The 16,142-nt window shown below is 42.2% G+C and overlaps 1 protein-coding gene across 3 annotated transcripts in view; it reads left to right on the top strand.

Moving 5' to 3' along the window:
* Positions 1–16,142, top strand: part of rgs12a (regulator of G protein signaling 12a) — a 46,609-nt gene that overhangs the window by 6,825 nt on the left and 23,642 nt on the right. The window contains exon 1 of one of the 3 annotated variants that reach the window (XM_049568777.1): positions 3,692–3,996. The exons of the other annotated variants lie outside the window; for them this stretch is intronic. Coding sequence (XP_049424734.1) covers positions 3,970–3,996 — 27 coding nt within the window. The 5' untranslated portion in view covers positions 3,692–3,969. Of the gene's footprint in view, positions 1–3,691; positions 3,997–16,142 lie in introns of those variants that run through there. 3 annotated transcript variants of the gene reach the window in all.

Below are 16,142 nucleotides of genomic sequence, written 5' to 3'. Positions count from 1 at the left end.
CAAAGAGGCACACCACAGATCTCTTCAGTCAGGATTGTCCCTACACACACTAAACAGTGCTGTTGTTTGAAAAGCTCCAGGTACTGAGCAGGTCTGCCCCAGATATACAGCCACAGGAATAAAGATGGCTGTAAAAGGTTATGACAGATGCATAGCACAACTTTTATGCCTTCTTGCATTGTTGATTAACATAATGGTTCTCCCCCCTTATCCTCACTGTATGTTCAAACTGCAGGAAACTTGTTTGGGTTAGTTAGTTCTCACTTATTCTTGGCAGTGAAGCTACAAACTTTTAAACAAGTTGTAAATCATGTATTTTAGTTTCTTTTCTGTGCTCCAAGTTGGCTAATGTGCAGAGATCCCCTCATCATGTTTTTCTGTTGGTTAGTTGCTATGATTATGGATCCCCGGCAGTTACAAATCAGGTTGCATCTCTCAAGATTCCTTATAAGTTAACAATCATCTCTAACAACTAATGCAGCTAATTTCTAAGCATTGGTATACACTTAAACAAAGTTTAAAATGTAAAGAACTGAGAAGCTTCAGGCTGTTGTTTCTATTTTACACCTACCACGTTGAAATATTTTTCACGATATACTTTCACACTTGTAGTATTGTGATGCGATGTCTGTTTTACACCTTCAGTTCCTTTGTAACATTATGTTTTGTGCACATGCAGTACTACCTGGACTTTACACACACAGAGGGAGAGGCAAGCTCAGGCTGGTATAATAAGTGTCATTGATATTGATGTAAAAAAAAACTCTGGCTTCTCATGTGCATGAGCATCATAGGGAACAGGATTTTTGTACCCTATCAAGCTCTGACATGTTGGCTGTTGAGTTAATGACTGAAAGACTAACTGAAAACAGCTGAAGTAGGCTGATGAGTTCAGCATTTATGTATTTTGGAAAATAGAATAGAATAGCTGTGTGTATAATTATAGTTAAACAAGACTTGGATTGGGGATGCTGGAATTACTGAGTACTGAGAGAGTAAATCTTTCATTGTTGGGCATATATTGTGTAGAACTGGCTAATTCAAACTCCTCATTGTCAAGTGGTTTCGTAAATTTGCAAGCTGCACCAGTGGTTCTTGGTGCAGGTAACAAGGCAACAACTTTGATTAGACAACGCAACCATGCTGTTACCCCAGATTCACAGAGCAGGTGAAAGTTTAAATTTAATATTCTGGGTTGCTATAAAAGTCTTGTTTAGCGTTTGGTTGCACTTTAAAGACCCTCTAAGGAGTGGGTTGTTCAGTTTTTCCAGTAAGCACATTCTGTTTAACAGATTTAAGCCTGTTTTGTGCTAGCGAACATTAGTATTATCACAGTTATCAGTCAATTTGTTAGTCACACGAAATCATAAGAATACGGTTTTAAATATAGACTGTAAATGCACCGTGTAAACCAAGCTAGCAGCCAGCGTCTAAGAGGTTTCACCACAGTCGATGAGTCATATCTACCCCTTGCGCCTCCACAGCTCTTTCCTGTCATCCCAATTTGGTCACTTCTGGCTCCCAAAAAAAAACCAAGACGGTGACGGCTAAAATGCCAGACTAGAGGCTTCAAAACAGGAATCCACAAACCAGTGGGTGACATCATGGTGGCTACATTCATTATTTTTATACAGTCTATGGTATATCCCCATGTTTCCTTGGTTACATTATGCAAGGGGTCTTATGTATCATAACACCTGTTGATGACAAACAGAATAATGATTAATCGTCTGTCTTAATGGAAACATTAGTTTTTAAAACACTAGTAGGAATCTATTTCAATTCAAACAGTTGAACATAGTCACTGCTGTGCAAACAGAGGTATCTGCTGTTTGTTTTGCACAGAGCCATATCGACTGCAGCAGTTGAAGGAATGAAAAGAGGTAGACGTTCAATTTCCCCATAAGACAAACAGGATATTTTACTGTTGAAACAAAAACTTGCCTCTACTTCCCGGTGGACACTATGTAACTATCTAACGGCAACACTGTTCCTAAAGTGCCTCAAACATATCTATGGCATTCCTGCTGCAATATTAGGTAATATCTGCAGATAATATCACTCCACTTCCTGCCAGATAACATGCAAGAAATCAGAAAATCAGCTCTCACGGTGCATCCGGCTCATGTAGGTATTCAGAGCGCATCTAATCAAGAACAGTAATTTACCCCGTGTGGCTTCAAGTCATGGTAGGTTTATACGCTCCAGGTAATGACGCCACAGGGAATGTTTTATGGTTATCAAAGGCAATTAGATCCTCACCTAGCACTTGCCCCTGGGCTCTTGTTTCAAGGGCTGAGCTTCACCCTGGGTTCATGGTGAGGGATCAGATGGTGCACTTCTAAAAGCCCCTGCCACAGTGAACCAAAGCCCATCCAACAGCATTAGCAAATGCATGCGAGAGTTGTCGGTTTTACTTTAGCAAGAACTTCTCTGCAAAGTGTCTGTACATCAGACGGGAGAGACGGGCCAGAAAGTGAAGCCTGAGAACTTTTTTCTTTTGAAGGCTGTGTTGTACATCAGAAGGAGCACCAGCAACCTATCAAGCCTATGAACTACACTAAGCTGTTGACCTGAAATGACTCTGTGCTTCTATTCAGCGCTACTAGTGTGGGTACAGACTTGAGATGTTGAAGTGTTTGGTTTTTGCAGCACTCTCTAGCTTGTATATTATTGAGGATGTTCTGTGGGACTGTTCTCATGGCAAGTTCAGCAAAAATATGTGATAAGCTCTCAGTCAGTGCATGCATCTGGACTCACAAGGACACCGTGAGACTATTTTGGAGTTCACCATCAGTGCTCAGGGCAGACCCCTGCGGATAACCCCTGTACATGGCCTCGCTGCATGTTGTGGACTCGCCCAGGACAATTTGGATGCGTGTGGCCGTGTTGCTTTTTCCATGGCTGGCGCTGTGCGCCACAGTGGCTAACATGGGAATGAGCTTGTTATTTAAAATTTTTCTCCACATTACAACGGCTGTGACATGTAGCCTTTGCAATCCCACGCACAGAGGCAGAGCAGCACATATGTAATCTCGTGCTTCTTTGATGCGTTTCAGTTTGTGTTTCTCTGCTTCAGTAGAGGGGGAAACTGTCGTACATTTCTGTGTTTATGCTGATTGGTTTTCCCTGCGTCTTGTGATGAAGGCTGTTTTGATGCACGCTGAGCCTTTGTTGTCACATCCCCTTATGCTTGGGCATGTCAAAGAATGTGCCGTTTTGTCTTAATTCCACGCAGATCCCTGATGCAAATGCTTCCACATCCCACCGCACCACTCCACCACTACAAGCCTATTTCTTCCTCATCACGGACTCCTTGTTCCCAGCGCCAAACAGATGCCTTGCACCAGAGACATTCTGCAGATGACAGTGTGTTCAACTTTGCAGAGATGACACAATTAGCAGGCAGCTGTGCACGTGTTCACACCGACTCTCTTTTGAAGTGTTGCTGTGTGTGAAAACATCTGTTAATTCGAGTTAGTTGAAGCACATTGTGTTATTAAGGCGCACTGTAGGTGCCTGCTGGGAAATTTGGGGCACCTCTCATGCTCTGTGACCGTGAAGTTTCTTTTCTCGTTTTAGGTATGGAGACATTAGTAGCTCTGTTTGCACGCCTGCGGGTAATATATCTATCTTGTGGGCGTAGCAGAAACCAAGAGAGGGCATGAAGACACAGAGAGGGAAAGAGGAGGAATTTACAGCAGAGGGAGAGAGGGAGGGAGGGAGAGGCAGGGAGAGAGAGGAACCGGCAGCAGAGGAAGAGAGAGGGAGCTTTTGAACTCCCAGTAGCTGTCAGGATTTTCGGCTCTCCTGCACGCTCTCTCCTCCCCCGTTGAGCTCTGTCTCTCTGCACTGCAAACACTGACTCGCACACGCGCCGCGGAGCTCCAGCGGATGGACTGGTTTACACACACCAGGCGTGTGGAGCAGCGCTGAGGACGAGCCAAACGCACGCACACAGCGCTATACATGGAGCAAACTTTGACTCTCAACTCCGTAAGTCTTCATTATTTCGTCTGTCTTCACTTCTCTCCTGTTTGGTCAGTGCCAGCCTCATCTTCCCCGCTGCCGTTACTTCTTCGTCTTTGGGCTCTTTGTAGCTCCTGTTGTAGCCTTTGAGCGGCATACAGTGGTTAGTTTGTGTGGCCTGTCAGAGGAATGTTTTGACCAGTGCCAGCTGAACTCTCATGTGCTGTATGACACACACTGCGCTGCTCTATACAGCAAAATGCGGTCTAGCGTCTATATCAGGACGCACGCTGACTTTAAATTAGACGTTATACTAAAAAGGGTTCTGTGAAGTCACTCAAGATTATTCTCATAAACTGCACTTCAAGGGTCGCTTATGGGCCTTTGAATGAAGTGTGCTGTGTTGCGCTCGCCCTGATAGGTGGCTCTTTTTGCAATCAGTTGGTGGCATTGGGAGAAGTTAGATTCAGTGTGAATAAAACAGAAATCTGAGGTTGTTGTCAGTAAATGCTCAGTGGATGTTCTTCCACATCGTATTTTGTAATCATGTAATAGCTGCAGTTTAGTTTGAACTTGAAATGGTTGCCTGTGGTTTTGCTTTGCCCTTTTTGCATTTGTGCAGGCATGTCCCCGCTCTGATTCACCAGCCCTCTTATTCACTTATTTCAAAAAGACATCTTTTTTTTTTGGTGCTGCATAACTACTGCATGATCTTTGCTGCCAATACAGTACATTTTAAAGAAACATCTGTACAGTATATCCAAGCAACCAACCTATATTCACTGACAAGCTGAATTATGGTTATTATTGATTTTGTAATAGCTGCTAAAATGAGTTGCCACACATGATTATATAAATTCTTTCCTCCATTTTTTGATGTGAGTGCTATAATTTGAGAAGATGAGCAGGAATAGTGCGTTCCAGGGGATTAGCTGTAGAGGCAGGAGAACACGACGCACTTTTATCTGGCTGACATCACATGGCCAGCTCTTGAGTGTGGGTGGACAGTTGCGCTCACAAAATGTGTCCTTAGGCTAGCATTATAGGATGCAAAGACTAAACAGCCTGACATTTTCCGAATGTCTCCACTATGATTCCTCCTCTTCCTCTCTCCTCCCGCAAGAGGGTTTTATTGCAATCACACGGGCTTCTCTCTCCAAACCCACCGACTGGAAAAACTGTATATTAACACAACAAAACTTGAGTAGAAGTTGTTTAACTGTCCAGCTGCTCCAAGTATGAATATGCAACAGCCAATAACCAGATGACCAGATGTGGCTGTGGTTGCTGAGTTCGCTGTTTGACCAAACTGTGACCACGGAAAATACCCGCTGCCTCGCCATCCCTGGACGGAGATGCACTGCAGCTCCGCTCTTGGCTGTTGTCACACCAACGCTATGACATCATCTATCGACATTCAGGATTATGATGTATTTTTTTAGTTAACCACACAGCTTTTCATCATCCTGTGTTGATTGGCTATAGGAAAGAGTGTATGAACCAGGACGTCTGTGGATGTGATACACAACTTCTGGAGGTGATTCATTCCCCACACACTGTTTACCTTCCTCAGTCGTACTATTATTAAATTTCTCTGCTTCACTGAAAGAGAATCTACTGCCAAGGGTGTGGAGGTTACTCAACAAGGAACGGCTTTAGAAGTGCCAAAGTCTTTTATCACCTCCCTGGTAACAGTTTAGACATGTCTGGGATACAGTGGGCCGCTCGTCATGCTCAACTCTTTACCTCACACCTGTAGCTCAGACGACGTCAGGGCGCGTTTTGCTTTGCGTCTTAGAGACATTGAGCAAGACAGCTCGCCTTGTTTGAACCAGAGAGGCTTGCAGGGAGGCTCGGAAAGTGAATGTAGTAGTGGGTATCATTTTGACCTTGTGTTGGCGCAAGATGCTGCAGAACCAGGCCAAAGCCTTGTCTACTCCGCACCGTGGAAGTCATAAACACGGATTGTTGGGGCGGCCAAGTTACTCTCCCTGTGATTGTGAGGGATTGGCTTGGCGCACTCCGCTCTGGCAGTCTAAACACTAACTTTCCCTTGTGAACTATTTCTATAACATCTCCAGCCTGTGGTCAGCATTGAGGAATATGATATATCTGTTTATATAGCTTTGGTATTGCATGACCTCAGTGCTTTAGGTTCAAGAGAACACTACACATTGTTCATGTCTTGACCTTCACCATGTGTCATGGTATTTCTAACAGCGAAAGATAAAAAGGTTTCCTGAGATGCACCCATTGTGAAATTCTGGGCTGAAACTGATAACCATGTTTATATCAGTTTGATCAATAGCTGACACATGACTTAGAACTTGACTGTATCATAATATAACTCAATCCAACCTCCATAAGGTGTTAGCTCCGATCACTGGCTGCTAACAGCTAACATTAACTAGCTCGATGCAGTGATGAATGACTGTCATGTTATGAAATACATGTTTAAGTAAAAGGTGACCAGTTAATACACATGATAAAGACAAATAAGTCTTTCTTTAAGATATGTGTTGTGTGTAGACAATGTGACTTGTCGCCATGCCAAGTACCTAACAGATAAAATGCCATCCTATAGCCCTTAGCCTAAAGGGATCAACTTAATCCAAACTTGCCTTCCCTGCTCTCCCAGTCTCACTCACCCAGCTCAGGTTGTGTGCATGAGTAAAAGGATTAGCAGTGGGGTGTGAGGTCAGTGGGACCTAAACAGGAAGTGTACAGTTATGCCAGTTCCTTGTCAGTGGCAACAAATAGCCTTGTACACTAGCAGGAGGCAGATAGTCATCCATATCCTGGCCTTATCATCACACAACAAATGTACCCAAGCACCCAGACTACTTGAAATACTGTACACTGAGCTTTCGTGTGAGTTGCTTTGGCGTAAAAACCTCACAGGGCTAATTACAAGTGTCTGGTTTCAGGTTGGAAAGTCCATTTCTGGTGTTTTTTATGGAAGAGAAAGAGAGCGGTAATAGGGTGTGGTGGTATCTCATGTGGTTTAGCCACCTCAGGCCCTCCAGGCTCTTGTGAGCGCAGCCCTTTCTCTATGATAATAAATTGAGATGGGAGGGGTCGTGGTGGCTGGGTCTAGTTTCCCTCTCTGAAGTTATTCTATTTTTGTTTAGCTGTGCCTTGTAAATGAAATGTAATTTATTTGTTACTCATAGCATTTCCTCTAACCTAGCATTCTTTTCTGTTACTTCAACACAACAGAGGGAATTAACGTCGTATTTTAATGCATGCCTTTAGGCTTCACAGTTAAGCTACAGGTAGTGATTCTGATGCCATGAGCTGCGCAGGTTCAGGCAGAGTTGACACTGGCTAAGATCAGAATTCACATTGTCGTCACAAGTTGGGAAAGACAAATCCTGATATTGGTTAAAGCGTCACGTTCCTGACCCCGCGAGAAGTAGGGCAGCGGAGGGAAAAAAGGTAAACATCTCCATCCAGAGGAATGCTAGTACTCCCTGTCAGACTTTTTATCAGCAACAAGTGGCGAGCACACACATGCACACCGGCAGCACTGCACAAATCATAGTAATGCCACTTTAATCCAGGCTGGAGCAGAGCCGTGCCCATCTGCTGTGGCTAACCAGTTAGAGTTGGGGAATAGGCAGTAGATTACTGCCGATCGGAGGGATTAAGAGATGAAACGCATTGTGGAGATGGCCTCTGTTTGCATGCAAATCACTCGTGTCTTTAAAGACATTGAGAACAACCCACTTGTTATTTTAGGGGATTACATTTAAGAGACGCCTCTGCACAAGTCTGGACTCTTGGGGCTCGGGGCCGAGGGCCAGCATCATTGTATGGTTTGATTGAAGATCTTTGTTTATTTGTTTAATCGTAGCTCCCTGTTTTATTAGATTAAACTCTTCAGAGATCAACATGATTGAATCAGAAATGTTGGCTTCCCACTTGAGCCCTGAGACAGTCTCTTCTGTTTGCGTAGATAACATGACAAGATTTTACAAGGTTTTCTTGTGAATCTGAGCCTTAAATGTGTAATCTTTTCTTACAATCAAGTGAATACTCATCTGTTTACAATGCTAGCTGGGTGAGATAATGACCTTCACCCGCAGAGCTGAAGGATGTGTCTTTTCACCCCTGTATCTTTGTTTGTAAGATAACACATACAGATTTAGCCAAAATTTGGAGGACATAATCCCTTTGCTGAAGCATTGCTTGGTTAAATGCAGGTTTTGAATCTGAAGTTGGATACACCATGAGACACATTTTTTAAATGTTTTGTTTTGCAATAACTTCATTACCCTTTGTCTAAAAATGAAACCCCAAATGCTTACGTCACATGTCTCCTGCTGTCACCTTCTTTCCAGTAAAAATAAAAATCGAATTATTTCCCAGAACATGTGAAACTAAATTAGATCATAAGTGAAGTTAAATTCGCCCCCTGGCATCATTTCTGAGGCTCTCATGACAAAAATAGGATTTCTCAACGGAGCATGACCGTAAGCCACATATTATAAGATATGCCATGAAAATATGTTGTTGTCTGAAGGAACTCGATATAGACTTTCACAGCCCTTGAACTATGGATATAATGCAGATAGGAAATCTAAGAGGACACTAATTGTGTTCACATTGTTTACCATTCCTGCCCCCCTAGCATCACACAGGCATGCTGACCTCATCAGATCCTTGCTAATGTGATAGAGCGTCTGGCAGATTTGTTGTGACAAACAAGATTTCCCACAATAAAAACACTGGATCCTCCTTAACCTCCTAAAATCAAACACCAGCTTGTCTGTCTGCACTATCTTCACTCAGATATTGTCAGAGGAGTTTCAAAATTCTCTAAGTCAGTCCCTCTCTCTCCCCCACACACTCTTTGCTTGGTTGGGAAAGAAATGTCTCTTCCATCTTATCAGTCGCCGCACCCTCGCCCCACTCTCCCTCAAAAGGAAGTTCCCTCCATGCGAGGCTCTTTCTTGATGTTATTGTCAGGGAATAGTTTGTCGTCTGCCACAGATAGCAGGCCCAGATTATTTTCCGTCTTCTCTAAAGATTGCCTGGTGGAGAAGTTGACATGCAATTAGTAAGGTCTTCTGACAAGCAGCGCTCGTTGTCGCTCTAAAGCCTGTCTGGAAAGGTTTCACAAATTGATTAATTCGAGTGGGGGCTCAGAGCTCACGTGAAAACCGATTTTCTTTGCAGCAGTAGAGTTATCGGCAAGCAACACTGAAGCAAGACATGCTTTTCCTGGAGGCCTTTTGGTTTGAAGAGTTCCAACATGCTTTACTGTTGTTATGTGCTTATAGACATGCTCACCTGGTTGCAGTGAACACTCCGCCTCAGGGAGGTCAAAGGGCAAAAATATACCTGCAGGCTTTTCTGTGTCCTGTGATTTTGGGACCACAGTTGCGGATGACTCATCTCAGCACTAAGAATAGCTTCTAATTACTGCATGACTGATTTTTATCTGCACAGGAAAGCATACACATTCTCCTTCTGTGTTGCAGTTAGTATACATTATGTAATTATCTGAATAGTGTAATGGTTTAAATGAATGTACCGTATTGTACTGACAGGAAATGATACAACACGTGCGCTGATGAACATCAACGGCTTTGGAGAGCTACTGCCAATTCAGATTTGGAAAAAGAACACAAGATCTTCCTCCGGAGATTTAATACCTTACTTTATATTTCTGAGATGTTCCTGGAGCTGTATCAACGCTGTTCGCAATTAGTTGTCAATTTTTCCAGCTGCAAGTAGCTTGTTTAGGTCTTTTGTGCCTTGCATTATGGGACATTGGAGTGCCTTAAAAGCACAATCAGAAATAAAGTTAATTGATTTTTGCTACATTTTCTGTATGAATGCAATATGTACTAAAAATCCAATTTGAAGTGATGTGTAAAATAAAACTGGAACACAGCTTTTTTTCTCTCTTTATTTAGGCCTCAGTATGCATCACATGAAGTACTCACTGGATCATCTAAGGCCACATTCAGACCGTAGGCTGTATAAAAATAATGGATGTAGCCACTGTGACATCACCTGTTTCCGATTTGACGCCTCGAGTCTGGCATTTTGACCTTCAGAATTGACCTTATTTGGACGAGAGGGTGGGGCTGACTCTAACGCTAGCTGCTAGCTTGGTCAGCATAGTGCATCGACAGTTTATGGTTAACTTTGCTAATGCTAATGCTAATGTTTGCTATTGAAAAACAGGCGATGTTTGTGTTGTGAAACTGCTTATTCTGTGTTTTTACCAGTTTAAATACTTTGTTTTGAGGAGGAGGAAACCTCTGTGGATAATTCGGCTCCTGGTAAAAACCTCCCGAAAAATGAACACTGAAGGAATTCTAGCTGTGAGAAGTTTCAGCTGGTTGCATCTCAGTAATTGTCACCGCTAGAAGCCTCTTAATCCCCCAATATCTCGATCCTTGGAGGGTCTTTTAAGTACAACCAAACACTGCACAAGACTTTTAGAGGTACCAAAATGTTACAGTCAAACTTGATGAACTGACAACACACTGAAATAGCAACAGCTCCGGTGATACTCTTTGAATCTGGGGTTATGCCATGGTTACATTACTTAAGCAACCACAGCAATTGTCACCGTTGTAGCCGACGTCAACGAACAGCACCCATCTGTCACTCAAAGTAGCCACACCCTTAATTATGCTTAACTTTAAGCCTTAGTAACACTTAAACAGATGAATTATATGAAGATTCACCCAGCATGCTGTTGACACCAATGGGGAAATTAACTATAAAGGCCAAAACAGCATCAGGCTGTAAACATGTTCGTTTCTGCTGCTGCTCTAAAAATGGAGGTTGAGGAAGTGCAGTTTTTGGCACCTCAGTGTTGGCTTCATTTGTCAGCTCCAGAGGTTGCCCCTTAGTTGAGACTGATTTTAGCTCTGTGTGAAAAAATGCAGTTCCCTTGTTAAGCTATTGTGGACTGACTCATGGTAGATTGGAGAGGTTGTAGCCAACAATCTTCTAACTATCTAAGATCTACAATTCAACAAGCACCCTCACTTTATGCAGCACTAGGCCAGGTGTGTAGAGGTGGGAAAGTATTTCGAATTTGACCTTCATTCTTAACCTCTCTTGTTTTCAGTCTTCACACTTTATATGTGTGTACAGCCATGTGCAACATATGAAAGTGTTGTGTTGTTATATATCCACATGTGCAGTTCCGTGCCATTAAACACACTGTACAAGCTAGTATGCTATAAGCCTACTGAGGCCTATTCTCTTTCATGTGTTCACATACATGAACACACACCCTTCCTGAGTTGGGGTGTCATCTGTGATTGCCCCCTCCGAACCATCAACACAGCCGTGCACATATGACAAACATCCAATTTTCAAAGTGACAGACCGTGAGAAAATCCAATTAAACAGGAGAAATCTACTGTGAAAACCACGCTGTTAATAAACACTGTATCTCATCCATTATTTATGGCAAAATTAGGCCCAAAGAATGCCAGCTCATGTGCCACGGGAAAACCTCCGAACGCGCCACCAGTGCTTCAAGAATAATAGTTGGTCTGAAAACAGTCAGCGTGCTGATTGTAGAGATTTGCCAGAAATGTGGAGGCACAGCGCTGTGGCGGAGAGACGAGGAGTGATGCCAGAATAAAACCCAATTTTCTTTTGCCGGTACATGAGCTAAATTGCTCGCAGAAAACACCAATTGACATGATTAACGTTGGAGGAGTAAGAATGGTTCCCTGTGACAGCGGATAATGAAGCTCAGAGTTCAACTCGTGGGCTACCAAACTTTTATTTTGATTAAACAAAATTCATCTGGTTTCAATTTGAACTGACTGGGTATTTCTTCTCTCTTTCAAGTAAAGAGAGAGTGCCCCAACTGGAAACAAAGAGGGGGGAAGGCCGATGTGGTTTTGACATGGCTAGTGTGTGGGTTTTTTTGTGAGGGGAATAAAGGGGGGGTTAATTCATCTGATTCCTTCATGCCACTGTGGCAGCGGCTGTATGTATTGTCGGGCGGGTTGCTATGGCAACAGCTGCGGAGTAAGGAAATCTTTCTTTCCTCCTTCTCACCCCCTCCCCTCCTCCTCCTCCTTCTCCTCTTCTTCTCTCTTTCTGTCCAGTACCTTGTCAGATTTCTGCCTCTCTCACCCTCCCTCTCTTCCCCTCTCTCCGACTTGTACAGACATGGTTTGCAGAGTTTTGGGTGGGGAATGTTCAGGTATGCGTTTGCACACACACACACACACAATCTGTCTGTGTGCTGCTGGTGTAGCAGACGAGGGAACAATGAGTCTCAAAAAGAGACTTTCCTTCAAGAGGACCTGGAACTTCAACACTGTAAGTAAACTGTGGTTTGCCGAGCGAGCCTCCTCTTCCTCCTCTGTATGAAGCCGGGAGACTCCTTTTGTTCAGTCAGCTGCTTTTCTCATTAATCTCCCTCTTTGTCGCTCGTCTCTTTCCCACTCAGAACAGCTGTTTGAAGCGGCGGGGACTCGTGGTTGTTTGTTTGTGGGGTGCTAGAATCAGCCTTGACTTGTGTAAAAGTTTAGAAGAGGCTGTTTCAATGCGACTGTGGTGAAGAGGGTACATCACAACCCAGTTTTTCAAGGCAGGAACATGCCTAAACAAGTCCAAAAGATACAAGAAATCACTTTTAAAAGATGAGAAATACACTCCACGAGAGGTGTTAATGGGTGACATTAACATTTGTGTGACTGCGGCTTATCCTTCAACTATTTAACACCTGCGAAAGTGTGTTTTTGTTGCGGTGGCTCACTTCAGATCACACACATAAATCTGTCTTGGTGGGTTCATGTACGTTCCTTCAGCATGTGGTGTCTCGGGATGCCAGACTGTACGGCGTGGGGGCTGTACCACAGTAAAGCTGGGAGTGCGTTTTCCAACCGGAGAGCCAAATCCTGCTCCGTTTGGAGCCAGGGTACTCGCTGTGACTTGAATTGTGATTTTGTCCATTTGGTTGATAACAGCCTCCCTTCCAGCTGGGAAATGGGATCTCTGCAATTCAGCCTTATATGAAAAGGATCAAAGAGGGTCTGTAGTACGGCAGAGCCACCCATGGTGCACCGGCTCGTCACCAGAGGTGTCAACAGAGGAAGAGAGTGTGTGGACAGGAGGTGATGGTGTGCCTGGGTCATCACTGCGGCCTCGTTTTTGCAGGGAACTTGTGGGCGAGGAAGTAATGTGTGTGGTCTAACCCCTGCAGCCTCGTATATGCAAACATACACACATTACCCTCTGTATATTTACCAGCCCTGCCTGGTCAACTTTTACAAGTGTGATGTCATTATGTCATATTATATAAAAGTACTTGATAAGATGATCTACAAATTAACTTTGATAATGCATTTGTCATTTAGGTCATTTGTCAAACAGTCAAACATTTGTTGTTTACAACTTCTCAGGTGCAAGTTTGCTGCTTTTCTCAGTTTTATATGACTGTAAACTGAATGTTTGGGGGTTTTGGACATGCATTTTTCACAACTTTGTCAGATTATAGTGCAAACAATCATTACTTGAAATGGGACTGGGCAATTTGTCGGCACAATCAGGGTTCCCATTGATCCTTAAAAAGTCAAAAAAGGCATTTAAATATACATTTAAAAAATAAAGCCTTAGTAGGTATTAAAATGTCTTAAATCAACCATATAAAAGTCTTAAAAATACGACTTGGGACGCAGGATTTTATGAGTGTTTTTTAATTCAGTAGTGGCATTATAAAATCTCAAAATAATTGGTAACGTCTATTTATTTTAATTTACAGACTGCCTGTTGCATTAACGTCACGCAGATCATGACGTGACAAAACAAAACACATACCGGTATTCCTATACAACATCCAATCAAATGACAAATGACCAAGCTTTTTTTTAATGATATAAGAAAATTGTCCCTAACTCTAAGTAACTGAAGAAAAAAAAACCATGAACCGGTCTTAAGAAGTTTTTTGTTTCTAACATGCCTTAAGCTGTAGAAACCCTGATTATATCGTGATATCGTGAGACTAGATATCGTCTTAGATTTTAGATCATGTAGGTGTTGTCTTTTCCTGGTTTAAAAGGCTACATTACAGTAAAGTGATGTAAGATTATATAATATATTCGATTTTCTACATATTCCCCAGCCCTTATTTGAAAAAATAAATAAACAAATGAATCAACAATGAAAATATTTTTAGTTGCTCCATTTAAGAACTTTAGTATAATTCATTAGAAAAGCCATTTGCCATACTAGTAGCAGGATTTTGCAACATTTCCAGTTCATTCAGACGCTTTAGCCTCCTTACGCAACTCATGACATATTTGTCATCAACATAATTCTCCTCTGACACTAGCATGCTTTTAAAGAGGAGCATTCATTATGATTAATTGTAACGCTCCCACTCGTATCATATGTCTGTGAATAAAAGGATGTTCTGAAGAAATTCACATCTATCATATTTGTCACCTTAGAGGTAAAATCGAACTTTAAAAGTAGAATTGAATACTCCAATTCAGAATTTCAATGTCTGGAGACCTTTTGTTTCTTCAAAACCGACATTTACGTCAAATTGTGTGATGTCTGTCTTGTTTTTTAAACTGAACCACACTCTATATATTTAGGGCTTGAGGTTTTGCCGTTTTTAGACCCTAAGGGACAGACAGATGGAGTGGGTGTTCTCTCTCTTCTGTTTCGGCTTCATGTTGGTCCTCGTCCTACCCGCCCATGATTACTGTACACATGCTAGCCACCACAGAAGGGGAGGCTTTTGGGTGTTGACTATATGGGGGTTGGACTCAGCAGCAGCGCAGTTGTAAAGAGGCTCTGACAGACAATTAGTGGTTTAGCGGTCTGTGTCTGATAGAGCTTTTACATGTGGTCACTCCCAAAATGGAACGAAGCGTCACGTCAGATCACATGACCGCAGTTACGTCGCCTGCCTTCAGACGACCAGTGGCAGCAACAAAAACTGTGAACAATGACCTGGTTCTCAAGAAGTCTGAGCTGTGATCAAGCTGAAAAACTACTGTAAAATCAGACAGGAAAACAAAGCACTCATTCATGAGAGAAAGACACCTCACATTTTGGGGGGTTTATTATTACTCTTCAATTACTCTGGGAAAATATGATTTAAAAGATCAAAGTCGTGACTATTAAACCTTTCAATGGGCCAACCTCCCAGTGATTTAATTCTTTTTTGAATAGCTTACATGTAGATGTCAGAGTTGACGTCTTACAAAGTTGACAAAATGTTATATATTTATTAAATTCACAGCAGTCGTAATGGGCAGCCATTTTATTTTTCAGAGTTGCGAAGAGTTCTCTTAATGCTAGTCAAAATACTCATGTTTAAACCAGAATTATTTTTAAGTTTTAATTGAGAAGGACTATAGAGTTGGCATGTTATGGTTGAGACACACCAGATAGCAATATTATTTCATGAATTTGTCAAAAAATAGAAAGATAATCAGTACTTTAATAGCATACCTGCCTTTTTGGAAACCAGGAAGTGAGATAGGAGAACTTGAGATATCGCTAACCTCTTTTATGCCTGATTAAATTACGTGTTTGTGGAAATCTGTTGACAAAAGTCTGAGATGCATCTTAAAGGGCCAACAAAGATGACTGTAGCAGTAGTAGCAGCATTTTTACGCAGATGATATCAGTATGTGCAGTAAGTTGAAGACTTTAAGGGCTTTTACCACATTTTTTAATTGTTTAAAGTTTTAAGCTCTTGCCTGGCACAGGGCAAATCCAAAGTTTAAAAAAAATGAAAGCAGATTGAATTATCTTGTAGCCTAAATCATATTTTTTCATACATATACATCCTCAAAAAAATAATGTTTCACTCTAGAAACTAAGTTAATGTGTTGATAAGTTATAATCTTAAGGGTTTCTTTGATAGGACATGATTCGTCCCTGTTCTCAAGAATTGTTGAAACCGTGTCCTTGTTTTACATTTGAAACCAAACAGTCTCACCAGGGTGCATCATTTGTGTTAATTTTCATTGTTTTGTAATATTGCAGCTCTCAGTCTAGTATTATGCAATTTCACTAAAGTACAAACTGTATGTACTGCTCACACCAAGGCTCCAGCCTGGCAGTAAGAGCCTTGTTTAGAGGTATTATCAGCCTTGGATATTCACACTTTGAAGTGGCAGCTCAGAAAACACTCTTCTGGAAATAGTCTCCCCTTTTCA

This window comes from Epinephelus fuscoguttatus, linkage group LG23 (assembly GCF_011397635.1).
Source record: "Epinephelus fuscoguttatus linkage group LG23, E.fuscoguttatus.final_Chr_v1".
NCBI lineage: Eukaryota > Metazoa > Chordata > Actinopteri > Perciformes > Serranidae > Epinephelus > Epinephelus fuscoguttatus.
This window is presented reverse-complemented; position numbering and strand designations above follow the sequence as displayed.